The 16654-nt window shown below is 40.9% G+C and overlaps 1 protein-coding gene across 3 annotated transcripts; it reads left to right on the forward strand.

Moving 5' to 3' along the window:
- Window positions 1–14569: 14569 nt before the first annotated feature.
- On the forward strand, window positions 14570–16242 carry LOC112200152 (ethylene-responsive transcription factor RAP2-3). 3 transcript variants are annotated; one of them, XM_024341168.2, is made up of 2 exons: window positions 14570–14884; window positions 15408–16242. In XM_024341168.2, exons 1-2 carry the CDS (start codon window positions 14692–14694, stop codon window positions 15995–15997), a joined length of 783 nt encoding a protein of 260 aa, XP_024196936.1. In that variant the 5' UTR covers window positions 14570–14691; the 3' UTR covers window positions 15998–16242. The 3 variants fall into 3 exon arrangements, with proteins under 3 accessions (XP_024196936.1, XP_024196937.1, XP_024196938.1); XM_024341169.2 differs by having other exon boundaries at window positions 15423–16242; XM_024341170.2 differs by having other exon boundaries at window positions 15429–16242.
- The last annotated feature ends 412 nt before the right edge of the window (window positions 16243–16654 follow it).

Genomic DNA, 16654 nt, shown 5'->3' on the forward strand with positions numbered 1-16654 from the left:
ATAAAAGGTCCAATCGTAGCAGGCAGCTCCGATGTGCATCATCTCGACGGGGCAGCAAGTGAGGCCGAAGGTCATGGGCCAGATGAAGCCGTGCTGGGGCCATGCAGTTCATCAGATCTTTGACCTTAGAGATACGAACTCCACTGCCTTGGAGAGGCCGGGCGGGAAGATGTGGATTGAAATGGTAGAAAGAAGATCCACACATATGTAATCATGTATTGTAATGACACTTTATTATTCTTTGATGATCAATACATATTTCTTTACCATTGAAAAATAGCACAAGCATTTGGAAATAACAATGGTGTTGGAATATTATGATGGAAATAAGTTTTCAGCTTTATTTCGAGTGACATAAAATATTATGATGGAAATAAGCGACAGTGACCATTGCGGCTTTTCCAGACCGACGGATCTAGTGCGGCGAGGTTTCAAGTCGTCGCGGGTATTATTGCAACGGTAGCCGTTAAGATTAGAGTCATTTTTTTCCAGCTGGTGACTTCGGCGGCGTCCCTGTGCATGTGCGTCTTCGAATCAAATCTGGTGCAGAAGCGACATCAGATTCTTTAGAGGCGGGGTTGGGATTAAACCTCCTTGGTGTGGCCACCTATGAATAGGGTTTCGTTTGAAGCACTAAAGTTGACGACGGTCCAGGTATTCATAGAAAAGTTGATTGGCAAGGTCGACTTAGGCTGAAAATCGGGGTCGCGCGTTCAGATTCTATCGGTTTCCAGCTAGTTTGATCTTGCGGGTGGACCAGTTTGCTTGGATACAGAAGGGTGAGTATGGCCCTCTGGAGAAGACGGCTGCCGGAACTTGCAATGGCGGTGTTGTTGCTCATAGCAGTTTCCTGGGCTTGGAGTTGGGCCTAGGGTTCTAAGTTTGACTCTGAGCTTGGGCTAGCTGGGCCTAGTTCATGGGCTTTCAAGGAGGGTGCCTTGCCACCCTCACTTATTACTTAGCGACTTGGGCATGCCCGACCCAAGAGTTTCAGACCTATTTGGGCATGTTTGGGGCAACGTATGGTCTTCAACTGCCAATCTATTTGGATCATGACTTCTTCGAAAGTTGGTAATTATCTTGGATGTGATTGGTGTATTTCAAGCGGCTTATGGATAAGGAGGTACTCCTATTTGTTGGCTAGGAAGTTTTCTGTTGGTACCACAATTGCTTGATTGGCTAATAGGAGGCTATTGAATGATTTTGCTCTAGATGACATGGAGTTTCTTTGTTTATAAGTTCGCTAATTATAGCGAGCTTATCATTGACTTGTAATGATTTTCCTTAGCTTAGATTAGGGTTTGTGGATTTTCTTACCGGCTACTTTTTTGTAAGTGTGGCTAAACTCTAGCCATTGGCTGAATGCCAGCTATTGATCCTAACGATATCAATTTCTATTCAAAAAATAAAAAATTATGATGGAAATAAGTTGTACTTATCCCTAAAGAAGAAAGAGGTCGTCACTGTGTTAGCGTGAGTCAGGGCATCACATTAGGGATGTAATATATTGTAATTGTATCATAGTTAGTACTTACCTTTTTTTATGTGTGGTAGAGAATACAAACATAAGTCAATTGTATTCTTGTAGATCTCTTTATATACCTCTATTGTAAGGTGAATCATATATCAGATAATTCACTTTCTCAATCTTGTTATCTTTGACTTGGTATCAGAGCACAAAGATCTGAAAAGGACTTTGTCTGTTTTTCTTTTAGTTTTTTCTCAATCTGAGGAAGACAATTGAGTTAGAACCCAGTTTTTTTGGGTTAGTCTCTAAACGACGTCATTCACTACTTGAGCAGACGTCTCCTTTCACTACTTGGCTTCGTCTTCAACCAAAGACCGTCGTTGCTCTTTCCGTGTTCAGATCGACTTCACTGTTTGTCCAAGAACAATCGTCCTCATCTTCCTATCAAAATGCACACCAACTTCACAGCGTAAAACCCGTTGTCCCTCATCTAGACCGGCGTGAAACCTGCATTGTCTAGACCCGCATCAAAACCCGACATCGCTCATTCTCAAACCGGCTCCTAGTGATCGCTCGGCCTTAGACCAACATTCTCCACTTCTCCTCTAGTCAATTCGATCGGGTTTGTCGCCCAAGACTGCCGTCGCTCCTCTTCTCCAGATCGATGTCCTTAGTTCAGTCAGGAGTTGCAAGTTCGGCCAGCTAACGTCGTTCAGACCGTTGCCCAGATCGTCGGCATCCTTCATGCAGACTGGCGTAGCAAGCTAGGTCATCTTCTCCAGTAGCACGCCTCTGTTGGTTGTCGTTTCCGGTCTAGCCAATGTTCGATCAATCGGTCACCGTCTCAGCCCACGCAACAAGTTTAAAAAAAATAATAATAATAATAAAAAATTCAAAAATAAAAAAATTCGTTGTACGTTTCTGTTATTATTATTATTGGAGGTTCCCGTTTTTTATTCCGCTGCATACTCTGTGATTTTGCTACTGTATTGTTGTGATGGGTGGTGATGAAAGTGAAGGACAGAGTTCCAAGATCAATGAGGTCTAAAAGGTTAAGGTTTTTGTCCGAAGTTCAGATGGTGGTTCTTTTGGGGGTACGAGACTCAATGGGACCAATTTTCGAACATGGAAGAAGATTATGTCTGTCCACCTTCGTGGCATACACAAGATGGGGCATGTGACTGGAACAACCAAAGCACCTAGTGAGGAGGATGTGGATGCCTATACTAAGTGGGAGGATGATGATGGATCTGTGATGGCAATCTTATTCAAAGCCATGACTAAAGATGTGCTACAATTGGTGGAAGAGTGTGAGACTGCTGAAGCAATATGGAAGACATTAGGGGATCTGTATACAAATGAGTCTGATTTTATGCAGGTTCATGAATTGATGTACAAAGTTGTCAGTATGCAACAGAATGGGTAACCAGTAGCTGTGTATTTCATCAAGCTGAAGAATGTATGGGCTGAAGTTGATCAAAAGTGTCCTTGCAAGATCAAGAATCAAGAAGATCTTGTGTGGTACCAGAAGGAGAAGGAACTTGAAAAGGTTCATGTATTCTTGAGATGGCTTGATGAGAAGCATAGCAGCGCCAAGGGAGAATTGCTCAGAATGACACACCCTCCTAGTCTAAACACAGCCTTTACATATGTCCGCAAAGAAGAGTCTCAGCAGGAAAGTGTTAAACGTGCACAGGTTGAAGTCTCTAGCCTAGCCATTCAGGCTAAGTCACCAGCACCTTTCCTCCAGCAGCAGAGTTCAGTCCCACTTCATCAGCAAGTTCTACTACCAGGCTTCATCAACCGCCTTTGTCCTCAATGTTCTTATTGCAATGACCTTGGACTTGTTGGAAATTGAATAGGTATCCCAAAAAGAAAGGTTATCATCCTAAGGCGAAGGCAGCTGCAGTTCAGTTGGTCTAAGAACCAGACTTCTTTGGTGTGGCCGGACAGGATCATCATACAGCAGGTGGGGCTACTCCTACCGCCTCTATAGCTGGTCGTGGTAAGATTGGTATGGCTTTAAAGGTTTCTAACTTTGTTGGTTCTGATACATGGATTATTGATCCTAGTGCCTCCGATCATATGACTTATGATAAATCATATTTTACTGAATTATCTTCCCCACCAGTGTCCTATGTCACCAATGCCAATGGCGAGGCTTTTCCTGTGTTAGGGTCAGGTTCAGTGCGTATTACTCCCACCTTAGAACTTCATAATGTGTTATATGTGTCTGACTTGTCTTATCACTTGATATCTGTTCCACAGTTGAATACTGAGTCTAAATGCTCTATGACCTTTTATCCTATGTATGTGATTTTTCAGGATCTTCTCACCAGGGAGATAGTCAGTCGGGGGTATATGAGGGGCAGATTGTTCCATCTGGATCAGACATACGCAGGGGAGAAACCAGGAGCACAGTCCCACACTGCTTTGATAATAAGCTAAGTGAAATTTGGTTATGGCATCGCCGTTTAGGACATCCATCTTTTAGTCTTATGAGAAAAACCATGCCAACTTTGTTTATTGGTGTGGATGAATCTGTTTTACGTTGTGAAACATGTGTTTTGGCTAAGAGTCATCGTGCTACTTATTCTCCTAGTGTTTCTAATAAAAGTGTTATCCCTTTTGAGTTGATTCAGTCTGATGTTTGGGGACCTTCTAGAGAGCCCACTATTTTGGGTATGAGATATTTTGTGTTGTTTATTAATGATTGTACGAGATTGTCATGGGTTGCTCTTCTTAAAACCAAAGATGAAGTCTTTCCAGCTTTTCAAACTTTTCGTACTCTTGTTCACACATAATACCACAGCACCATTAAAGTCCTTCGTTCTGACAATAGGGGAGAATATGTTAATCATATGTTCTAAGAGTTTTTTAAAACCCATGGGATTCTTCACCAAACTACATGTCCACAAACACCAGAACAAAATGGAGTGTCCGAAAGGAAAAACCGTCATTTACTTGATATGGCTCTTGCCCTTCTCTTTAGTGCTCATATGCCTAAGTATCTTTGGGGCGATGTTGTCCATGCTTCCTCCCATCTTATCAATCGTCTTCCATCTAGTGTCCTTCAGGGAAAAATTTCATTTGAGGTTCTTGCATCTCATGTCTCCTTACCTTCATTTCATAATCTTCCAGCTCGTGTCTTTGGTTGTGTTGCTTTTGTCCATATTCCTAAAAACCAGAGGTCTAAGTTGGATGCCCGGGCACTTAAGTGTGTGTTTGTTGGCTACGGAGGTTATTAGAAAGGGTACAAGTGCTATCATCCACCTACCAGAAAGTACTATGTCACTATGAATGTTACATTCTTTGAAGACATGAGTTATTTTTCCTCATCAGATACAGCTCTTCAGGGGGAGAATTCATATTTTGAAGAGCTGTATCATGGAGAGGGGGTGGAATCAGAAGGAGAAGGAGAAGTCACACAGGCAGGGGGTATTCCAGTTGAGACCATTAGCTTGTCGCCTCCAGCAGCAGAAGCTCCTGACATCCAGGCACCAGTCTCAATCACTGACAATGAGGTTGAAGACACAACTGCCCCTCCTGCCATTGAAGACGCAATTGCCCCTCCTGCCATCGTGTCTACCCCTGACCCACAGCTTCCTGGTATTGAAGATCACCCATTTGAGGTATGTCCATCCACTGGTACTAGTAGTAGTGAGTCTGATGTTGGGCAATATGTGTTACCAAATAGGACTACTCAAGGTCAATCAGCCAAAATAAATGAACCTACTCTCACTGCCAAATCAAAATACCCAGTAGCCAACTATATGTCCACTAGGAGGTTGTCTAAGTCATATGAATCATTTGTGAATCAAATATCTGTTGTATCAGTACTTAACAAAGTACAGGATGCATTGGGGGATCCAAAGTGGAGGAAGGCAATGGAGGAAGAGATGGAGGCGTTGCAGAAGAACAATACTTGGCACCTTGTGCCTCCACCACAAGGCAAGAAGGTTGTAGGTTGTCGTTGGGTGTTTACCGTGAAGCATGATGCAGATGGATCAGTGAATCGGTACAAAGCACGCCTTGTAGCAAAGGGGTTTACTCAGATGTATGGTATAGACTACAATGAAACATTTGCTCCTGTTGCCAAGATGAACACTATTCAGGTTCTGCTCTCGTTCGCTGCTGCTTTAAACTGGTCACTCCGACAGTTTGATGTCAAGAATGCATTTCTTCATGGAGAGCTAGCCGAGAAAGTGTACATGAGCCTTCCACCTGGGTATGTAGTTGCTTCTCCTGGTGATTTTGTCTGTAGGTTGAGAAAATCTCTGTATGGTCTCAAACAGTCACCTCGTGCTTGGTTTGGAAGATTTTCACAATTCATGTGAAAGGTTGGTTACAGACAGAACCTTGTTCCGCAAGCATATACAAGGGAAGGTAACAGCTCTAATTATATATGTGGATGATATAGTAATCATTGGCAATGATACTGTTGAGATGGATAAACTGCGGAGACAGCTAGCCTCTGAGTTTGAGATGAAGGACTTGGGTGAACTTAAGTACTTCTTAGGAATTGAGGTAGCCAAGGGGAGAGAAGGAATCTATCTGTGCCAGAGGAAGTATGTTCTTGACTTGCTGACAGAGACAAGTCTATTGGATTGTAGACCTGTTGATACTCCTATTGAGCAGAACCATTGTTTAGCTGAGTATCCAGATCAGGTACCTACTGATCGAGCTTGCTATCAGAGGTTAGTTGGGCTCTTGATTTATTTGGCTCATACTAGACCAGATGTTGCATATGCTGTGAGTATGGTGAGTCAGTTTATGCATAACCCAAGTAAGAGTCACATGGATGCTGTTATGCGACTTTTGAAGTACTTGAAGTCAGCACCAGGAAGGGGAGTACTGTTTTCTAAACATAACAACATTCTTGAGGTTTGTGGCTTCACAAGTGCAGATTGGGCTGGAAATATTACAGACAGAAGGTCGACATCAGGTTACTTTACCTTTGTGGGAGGTAATTTGGTTACATGGAAGAGTAAGAAACAGAAAGTTGTGGCACGTTTTAGTGCTGAGGCCGAGTATAGAGGTATGGCTCACGGCGTGTGTGAATTGTTATGGGTAAGAAATCTGTTACGTGATCAGAGTTTCAAACTCAAAAGTACCATGCATTGTATTGTGACAACAAGGCAGCTATTGACATATCACAGAATTTAGTACAACATGATCATACTAAGCATGTGGAGGTTGATCGTCTCTTTATAAAGAAGAAGCTAGATGCCAAAATTATTAGCTTTCCTTTTGTTCCAACTGAAGAGCAACTTACAGATTTACTTACCAAAGGAGTTTCCAGGAAGGCGTTTTATGACTCACTAAGCAAGTTAGGCATGGTTGATGTATATGCACCAACTTGAGGGGGAGTGTAAGCGTGAGTCAGGGCATCACATTAGGGATGTAATATATTGTAACTGTATCATAGTTAGTACTTACCTTTTTTGATGTGTGGTAGAGAATACAGACGTAAGTCAATTGTATTCCTGTAGATCTCTTTATATACCTCTATTGTAAGGTGAATCATATATCAGATAATTCACTTTCTCAATCTCATTATCTTTGACTCACTGTGCTAGCTAGGGTTTTCTCTAGCAAACGTCGACGACTCGACCTAGTCTTTCACCTCCAAGCACTACTTGATGGATTCCTTGTCAGCAATTCTGACCTAAATTGAACATATTTTTGAAATTTGTGACTACTAATTAAATTGTAACTATTTATCCGTTTTGGCATCTTTTATTTCATTTTTTTCTTCTTGTAGTTCACAAGATTGGGGAGGTTCACAAGATTAGGGATTCGAAAGGACTTTGAAAACAAAAATCAGCTGTAGATCGAAAATAAAATGCATTTGTTGAGGCCTAAATTGCTTTTGTTGTTTGTATATAAATCGATTTTGAAAAAACTAATAAGCGTGGTAGATGATCATGCTCAACCAATCTCCCAGAGGAGTCAGACCAGAATGGAAGAAACAATCACAACAGAGTAACAGACACATCCCAAAGAAACAAGAAACAGTGCCGTTTATATGATATGCAGGCCTATTACAAGATTTTTACATGATGGATGTGCCTGGAAAAAATGACAACCAATAGATGCATGGTTGAAATGTCCGGCTCTGTGATTTTTTTTTTTGGAGAAGAAATAGAATCCATTAATAACCAAAAAAAATTACAAAGTATTGGAATAACCAGTTGTGGTATCAACACCACGACACATATTCCTACCAAGGTCCATAGTTATGGGCCTGTCACTAACAGTAACATCCATGAACTAAAAAGGTCCAACCCCTAACCAATTTTTACGCTTATCACCCCAGGCTATAAAGAACGATAATCAATCCCGAGTGTCACGATACGACCTCGTCACCAACATCTAGACGAACCACTCCACCCTCTTCCACACCGTGTCCATAAACTGCCAGACCACGTGCAAGGGAAATCCATCTTTCCGTTGATAACCAAACAACATCGAAATTGTAACATATTGTTCCCAGGAGTAACAACATATAGATGGCTCCACAACACTACCAAAACCTCCAAACCCTAGCTCAATTGAGTAGGGACGTTTTATTTGACCTAACCAAAAACCTGAAACTAAAACCCTAATAAAAAACTGAAAGAAACTACCATGATTGACCAACCGCACAGGCACCGCCACCTCCACTCGCCCAGTAACGGCCCCTCACCCACTGCACAACCACTGCCCTAATCGATTTAACCACCTGATATCTAACCCACCGTCGGTGACTGACCAAACTCCATACATCATCCCAAACTCAAGCCAACGCCCCAGTTTCAGACTCCACACCCACAGAGCCACCAACCACCGCCACGCATCATGAACCCAGACGAGATTGCCACAGATCTCGTCAATCAACATCCTAACACTACCTTCACCTCTGCGCAGCCTCCATAAGCCAAGAGTCATCCACCTCCACCATCTCCAATGTATCCCACCACCATCATGTCGATCACCGACGCTCTATAATGCCCCGTACCTTAAATTCTTTTACTAGTTACATTTTACTGTGGTTGTCCAAGGAGTGACTCTTACTTTAGCCTGGTAAATTAGGAAATTCTTTGTGAATGTCGTAGGTTACAAAAAATTGAGTTCGTGGACATGTAGTTTGTCTAGATCGGAGTTATTACGGGGAAGTTGTGATTTAATGATTGAAGTTACTATTCATTTTTATTTATTTATTTACTGGTTTCAAAAAGAGGAAAGTGGGTAAATAAGAGGAGAGAGAGTGTGAAAAATCGGGACAGAGCTCGACCTCCAGCCCTCCCCCTTTTCTTTTCTCTTCTCCTCGGACCGGACCCAAATTCCTGCGAAATCACCGCAGCCGGACCTTGTTGGACTCGTCGCCGGCCATTGAAGCTTCCTCTCTTCATCCTCTTTCATCTCAGGTACGTGATTTGCGTTGGGTAGCCTTGATTTGAACCAATTTGGGGAGGAATGCCGAACGGGTTTGGGAATTTTTCGATTTTGTTTTCAATTTCTGGCTGTCTCCGGCCGGAAATCCTTGTGATTTTGGTTCTCTGTGAAGTGTTAAACATATTTCCAATCTTATTGCAGCTTGATTTGGCTGGAGGAAGTGGGATTGATGATGAACAGTAGCCATCAGATTTTCCAATTTTGGAGTGAATTTCCGACCACTTCTACTTAGTTTTGGTTGTTATTGCAGGTATAAAGATTGTTGGGTTTGTTGTGGTGATGATTTTGGGCAAGATAGGTTGGCCGGATTTGGGGTTTGGAGTGATGGCGCGTGAAGCCACGCGCCGCCACTGTTGGTGGCGTGTGGAGGCTCCATTAGTTCATTAAAAATATTTTTTTTTAGTTGTTGAACTACATTTATTGTTGGAAGCCCTTGGTTGCCACTGTTTTTGCACATTTTGATGTTGGATGTGGTTTTTAGGCTGATTAAGGTTATAAATTTGGGTTGAGAACTTGTTGTCATAATTTTCGTGGTGAGTTGAGATCGTTGAGAGATTGGAGAAATAAAAATGGATTTTAGAATGTTAAGAGAAATTGGAATTTTGGAAGAAAATATATTTTTTTCTCTTTACTTTGTTGACTAATTGTTGGTGGCGAAATTAGAGATGGAATTATGAATTGAAAAAAAGGAATGAGTTTTGATTGTTTCCTCATTATGGTTAATTATATCATGCCCATTTACTACAGGACATACTGAGCCCTCGAGTGAAGAGGACACGGGCAGGCAGCGGGATTAGCTCCGAGATTCACCTGTGAGTGGACTTTTATTTTATTTAAATAATGCATGCAGCATGGTATTAAGTTTCTAATGGAATATTATTTGAGTTTATTTGAGTAAATGTGGTATCATGAAAGAAATGGATTTAAAGAAAAGAGTTGGCAAGGAGGCTATCTTTAGCGCATGCGTATATTACCTAGTTAGCAGTCCCTTCTAGGTAATAGTCTGGTTGGCAGTCCCTTCTAGACTACATTCTGGTTGGCAGTCCCTTCCGATGCGTCACCTGGTTAGCAGTCCCTTCTAGATGATATGAGATAGTTAGTTGGCAGTCCCTTCTAACTACCTGTGGCTAGTTGGCAGTCCCTTCTACCCACCGCCTCCTATTCCGGTTGGCAGTCCCTTCTGATGCGTCATCTGGGTGGCAGTCCCTCCCAGATGGCATGAGATGATTAGATAGCAGTCCTTTCTAATCATCAAATGAGTTTTCTTGAAAAGGATTGAGTTGGAAATATTGTGGAATCTCGCTGCATGTTGGTTTTGTTAACAGGAGAAATGGGGAAGCATTCAATTAATCGTTTCATAACTTATTTCAGTTTTGTCCACTCACTCTAACGGATTTTAAATGTTTTCCCCTGGGCCCTTCATTTTTCAAATGCCCAGATTTCAGATTTGCCGAGATCGCGTCCAAGAACTTGAGGCATAGGAATCAGCGCTTCCGTTTTTGACTGTAGGTTAATACTTAACTTATCTTGTATGATATCGGCTTAGTTATGTAACACTGCTCTGATAACCTTCTATTTTGGTGAATGTTAATGCTTGAGAATCTGTTATCATATTGAAGTTAAGGTGGAATTCGTACTTACTGAATGTAACTTATACACGTGGAATGTAAATATTGGATTGTGCATGTGAGTAGGATTTTATTATTAACTATGTCCAGGTTTTGTGAAATTTTGGGTTGCCTATTTTAGGGGAGGTTCTGCAGATTTTTCAGTAGAATTTCACCTGAAGTGGGCCCCACAGGCTCGTATCTGGGTTTCGAGGCGAAACTTGGGTCGGGTCCTGTCACGCTCCACCAGACAGAACCACCACGGCAATGAAGGACAGCCCCAACCAGATCACGTCGCCCCGAAGCCATCCCCCAGCCCACACCATATCTGCGTGGGCCAGCCCGCAATACCAACAGCGCCGCCACCAAAGAATGGAAGAAAACCATGCCCAAACAGCCAAGCTTTTTATAGCAGAGAGCAAAAGAACCAGAGGCCCGTCCGGCTGCTCCTATCTCATGCCGGCGAGGCATAGCGTCGTCACTAGCACAGAAGGGCCGCCGGACAAGCAGTAGAAAGCGTTTTGAAAACCCCAACCCTAAAACGCTCCGTTTTTCTCTCTTCCTCCTATTAATTGTGGCACACTTCAAATTAAGGGGCTTGTCTTGCTCTGTGTCTCTGTGATCATGAGTTAATACATAAATTATTTTGGTTTATTGTGGTGTTCATAATTCATAACATATCAAAACTATTTTACAATCAACATGATAAAGAGTAGATAGATATGGAAATATGACCCCAAAAAAGTCATTTGTAGAAGTTTCACTGATTAATAAATACAAACAATTAATATAATTGCTTTTTAGGTACTATGCGGAAGCTAAAGCCTAAATGTTCATATGCCGACCTAGTTTTTTAAAATTTGCATGTTATCAATTTTAATACCGTGATGTTTAGTCTTCTTCTGTTCTTATCTACTAAATGGCTTCATTGCTCGCACAACAAAAATTGCTTCTTTCTTTCCTTTCAAGCGTTACAAAAATCATTAGTCTCATCCATATTTTCCTTGATCACTATTTACTTTTGCTCTTAGATCATGTGTCACTAACTACATGTCAATGACGACTGGAAAGAAATAAAATGCAAAGGGTAAAAATCACAAAAAATACCTGAACTATACCTCAATCTTATCGATGGTACCTGAACTTCAATTTTGATCACAACTAGTATCCGAACTTTTCGATTTCATTTTAAATGGTACCTAGAGCCACCTTCGGTCACTATTCCGACTAAAAATGCATGTGAGGCGATCATAATGATGATCTTTGGTGATTTCAAGGGTTGCGATCATAGTGATGATCTTTTTAGTAATAGGCTTTCCTTGAACTTTTATTTTTATTTTTTTAATTTTTTTTTGGATTTGGCTTTTTTGGCCGGAATAGTTACCGAAAGTGGCTTTAGGTACCATTTAAAATGAAATCGAAAAGTTCGGGTACTGGTTGTGATCAAAATTGAAGTTCAGGTACCATTTGTGATAATAACCCAAATGCAAATTACATACTACCTTGTAGGAAAATTATATGATACGTACATGTATGTCATACTCATTTATAAATGTGACAAATCAAATTTATTGTCTAAGTGGTAATGTTGAGTCCTAATTTGAGAAACTTAGTTCTGTTAATGGTAATAATTAACACCACCTAAAACCTCGTTATAAGATTTTGAACAAATTCGTTGTCAATGTTATAATTTTTATTTAATTATATGTAAATAGTGTAAATGAGTTTGATAATTTTGTTCTCAATGTTGTAATTTTGATCATATCTATTGTAATTTTTGTTTAAATAGATGTAAATTGAGTATATGATAAACATCACAATACCATAACTTGTCCCCTACATTGTAATACTAACAAGAAATAAAGTTCTAAATATTTTGAACTTCTCCAATATCTCATAAACCTGGCCAATATACTGGTCCGATTATTGTCCATATCTCACATACAACATATGCACCAACTTCAATTCATTTTGTAGACGTAAACCTGCCTATTTCTAATGGCGCCGTACAAGAGCTTCATGCATGACTTCTATAGCAAGAACCAAGTCAGTTTATATGATATGCATACACAACTTCCTCATGATATATATATATATATATATATATATATATGTGTGTGTGTGTGATTAGAGTGCGATAAATAACAGTTATTAGTAGAAGTAACTGGTTAACAAAGATCAAGCAGGTCAATGCAGCCGTGAGCCGTTCTATCTCATCATCACAAAGAGCAGGTATGTCAATGGATCGAATACGTATTGTTTTAGTCCTTTATGCTGTATATGCTTGAGTAGTTAAGTATACCCACTGAATCCGAAAGAAACCAGCAAACTCAAAAGAGAAGGAAATACGTACCATACCGTACTACATCAGCAGTGACTAGGATAAAATCATCGCGTGGATGAAAAAGTTGTAGCTCAGTACCCAAATGCAACCCCCCTTCTCGATTAATTATTTGTTTTGGTCCAAACCCGGTTCTCGATTGGTTGTTTAATTTGTTTGGTCCCCAACTCCCCATGCATAACCATAATGGACTTTTCTTCTTTGAAATTTCGAAGCGTGCTTTTTTCTTCTATTGCCATGAAGAGGACAATTTTTCTTTACTATCTTCACTGTTTCTCCGTGGGGAGTCTGTCTGAGTTCCTGGGCACAACCAAATCAAGAGAAATCAGTCATTTAAGTTTCAGCTGCTTCTTCCACGCCTCATAAAGAACGAGATTTCTCAGTTTTAAAATATCTCCTGGCTGGTCTTAAAAGTTGTGAAAAATAGAACTAAGAGCAGTATGGGATGGGTTTTTCTTTGTTTATTTGTTTGTTAGGAAAATTCCATTGGACAGAAAGCGTTGCTTCGCAACTTTGCCCTATTTTCTTGAGCTGCTTCCTAAAAGCCAACTATCTGTGCAATTCTGGCATGAAGATGATATGGTCCTCCATCAATAATATCACACTGTCATTTCCTTCAGGCTTCGTGGTCCATGCTTTGTTTTTCCGAGGCTGTTAAGCCCGTCCATTATATTGGGCTAACTCCGAATTATTAGCTATATACCTCTTAACCCCTCCATTAGCTACCTAGTGGCTAGTAGCTTGTTTTAAGTAACAAGTAATGAATAGTTCGGACAAAAGTGGCATTCATATTATATTATTATACCCATGGATGATCGATTATGAATCAGATCATCTAAAAGTACTATTGTAAATCTATATTACTATTAAAAAACACATATTCTTAGTTATAAAGTGCATAAATAACATAGTTACAATATAAAAGTTTTTTTTTTCTCACGTTTAATACGCCATTAAATTATAGTGACACCGTATATCAAGGAATAAAAACTTCTTCCTTTATTCAAACATTACAACCTTTTCATATTCATGCAATTCGATCAGTTTTGTAAGCACGGATCGCGTGTTGCTGGAGTTTGAATGCACTTGCGTAATGGAGAAAAAACGTTTTTAACACTTCCGAAAGTACTATTTTTAGATCTACATCATTACATTGGCTATGAAATAACTTTAACGGCCTACGTAAGAACTTTTCATAATCAATCAATTCGAACATCAAACTGATAACCCGGACATGACGTAGCTATGGAAAAGAAAAGAAAAAAACCTACTGGCTAAGATGCTAAATAATGCAAAATTTAAGAGTCATTAAGAAACATTGTCACACCAAATGACCCAGGGCAAAGGCAGCCCCATGCAACCGTTAAAAGTTTTGGGCCTTTGGCACCATCCGACGTCCGTTACATTAACAGCGCCAGCAAAACAGCTGGTTTTCCGCGCCACAGTCTCAGTTCAACGTCGTTTTTTGACCATCCCTAATCAACCTACAGTCCCGCCTTGTTACCGCGGACCCCACCCCACTGAATCCTACGGTCAGCATCCATTCACTTTTTATCTTTTTTCTGTTTCACTTTCGACTTTTTTACCGACGCTTCCGGTGCCGTCCGATGGTGGCCCGTACCCGAAAAAGAAAGCCCAGGAAACAGTGCAATTTTTGTCTCTACGCTGAAAGCTACTCGAGAAAGACGGTCTATAAATGCCGATCCTCTTGTGGTTATTGTGTCCTTTACTCCTTCCAGAGAAAAGAAGAGCCTTTTCTTCTCGTTCTCGGTTTTGTTTTTATCGTGTAGCTTTTCTGGGTTAGAAAAAGTTTCTGTTGTGCCGGAATCACAAGAAACATGTGTGGAGGTGCTATCATTTCCGACTTCACCGAGGCCAAGCGTGGCTGGAAGCTGACCGCTGAGGGCCTCTGGTCTGAGCTTGACACCATCTCTGACCTCCTTGGCTTGGACTCTTCCAGCAACAACCGCCAGGTTCCGCACCACAACCTCGCTCAGAAGGCAAAGGTGGACCCAAATCCAGTCACCAAAGGTACATAGCATTTTCCTTAACTTGCCTAAAACTTAAAAGCTTGCATGATCCTTCTTTTTTTTTTTTTTCAGATTTTGTTGGAGTTCTATATAATTTTGGGTGTCTGTATCTAGGATTTATATGAAAATTTGGATTTTTCTTTGAAATTATTGTTTGACAAGGTGCTTCTGAAATCTCTCTCTCTTCTTCTTCTTCAATTTTTTTATTTTTATTTTTTTTTGTATGTCCATGCTTTTAAATGAAGTTATGAATTTAGGATCATTATTGATTTCATCTGTAACTAGATTAGGGGTTAATCCTTTTCAAAAAAAACAAAAAAACAAAAAAAAAAGATTAGGGGTTAAAAAACTGCAATAGGACCCACGCAAGTATTAATTTCTTATAATAATTTAAATTTAATGAGACAACAAAATACGGGTCGTTGAATCAAAAAAAAAAAAAAATACTGGTTGTTGTGTTTATTAATTATTCTGTTTCAAGAAATCTGTAAGGTAGTAGAGTAATTAAGTGGTGACGAAATCAGTGACATGTCTATCAGTTGCAGAAGATGGGAAGACGAAGAGAGTGAGGAAGAACATCTACAGAGGAATAAGGCAGAGGCCATGGGGCAAATGGGCGGCCGAGATTCGCGACCCGCACAAAGGCGTAAGAGTCTGGCTCGGAACCTTCAACACACCCGAGGAAGCTGCTCGGGCCTATGATGAAGCCGCCAGGCGCATCCGCGGCGACAAGGCCAAGCTCAACTTCCCTCCACAACCTGCCCCGGTTCCTGCTCCGGCTCCGGCTTCGGCCCAGCTCCAGCCACCCTCCAAGAAGCGGTGCATGGCTCTCGAGTCGACTGCACCAGCTATGATGGGCATGGAGCCTTACTATCCTTCATTCCAGAATGAGTTCTACTGTAAGAGTGAGACTGCTGCTGGTCACCATGAGTGTGAGCTGAAAGAGCAAATCTCGAGCTTGGAGTCTTTCCTGGGCCTGGATGAGTCAGTGTCGTCGAATGAGGTTATGAGTGGACTTGGAATCGGTGAGCCGGACTCAGTGGACCTGTGGATGCTGGATGACCTGGTTACACATCACCAGCAGCAAGGTCGTGAGCATCAGCTCGTGTATTAGGAAAGCAACCACCATTTAAGCCTATCAGTCCGTCCATTATGTTATGTGTATGTGTTCGTGTGCCCAGTGTGTGTGTTTGGAACTTGAGGCTGGTTCATCATCTATGTTTAATAGTAATTACTGTCTTAATCTGTGTGTTGCTTTGCTGCTGAGCAATCTAGCTATTTGGATCTGTTGCATTGTGAATAGAGTACTATTATATAATTATGTATGAAGAATAAAGAAGCTTGTATTTGCATGCATCATCGTTCTTGTTGTTTCGTTCAAATAATGTCGGTTCATGAATGTGTTATTTGTACTCGAAAGTGTTTATTTATAAGAGATCATATATATAAAATTAAAATAAAAAATACCATCCAGGTATTATATTTTTGGGTTCTTGCCCAAAAGCACCAAAATTAGCCAAACTTTTCTCACTTACCCCAGCAACAGATTTTTGTTTCCACATACACAATTTCACACCAAATGACCATTTTGCACTCAACCCAATTAAAGAATTACAACGACATCACTCTTTCTCCTCTCTCTCATCCCGATCTCTCTCTCTCTCTCTCTCTCTCTCTCTCTCTGTGCCATGGCCGCTCCGGAATCAGAGAACGCGGCACCGCCGGACCTTCACTGCACCTAGACCCCGCCGGACCTTCACTACGCCTAGAC

Source organism: Rosa chinensis, chromosome 4, assembly GCF_002994745.2.
Source record: "Rosa chinensis cultivar Old Blush chromosome 4, RchiOBHm-V2, whole genome shotgun sequence".
NCBI lineage: Eukaryota > Viridiplantae > Streptophyta > Magnoliopsida > Rosales > Rosaceae > Rosa > Rosa chinensis.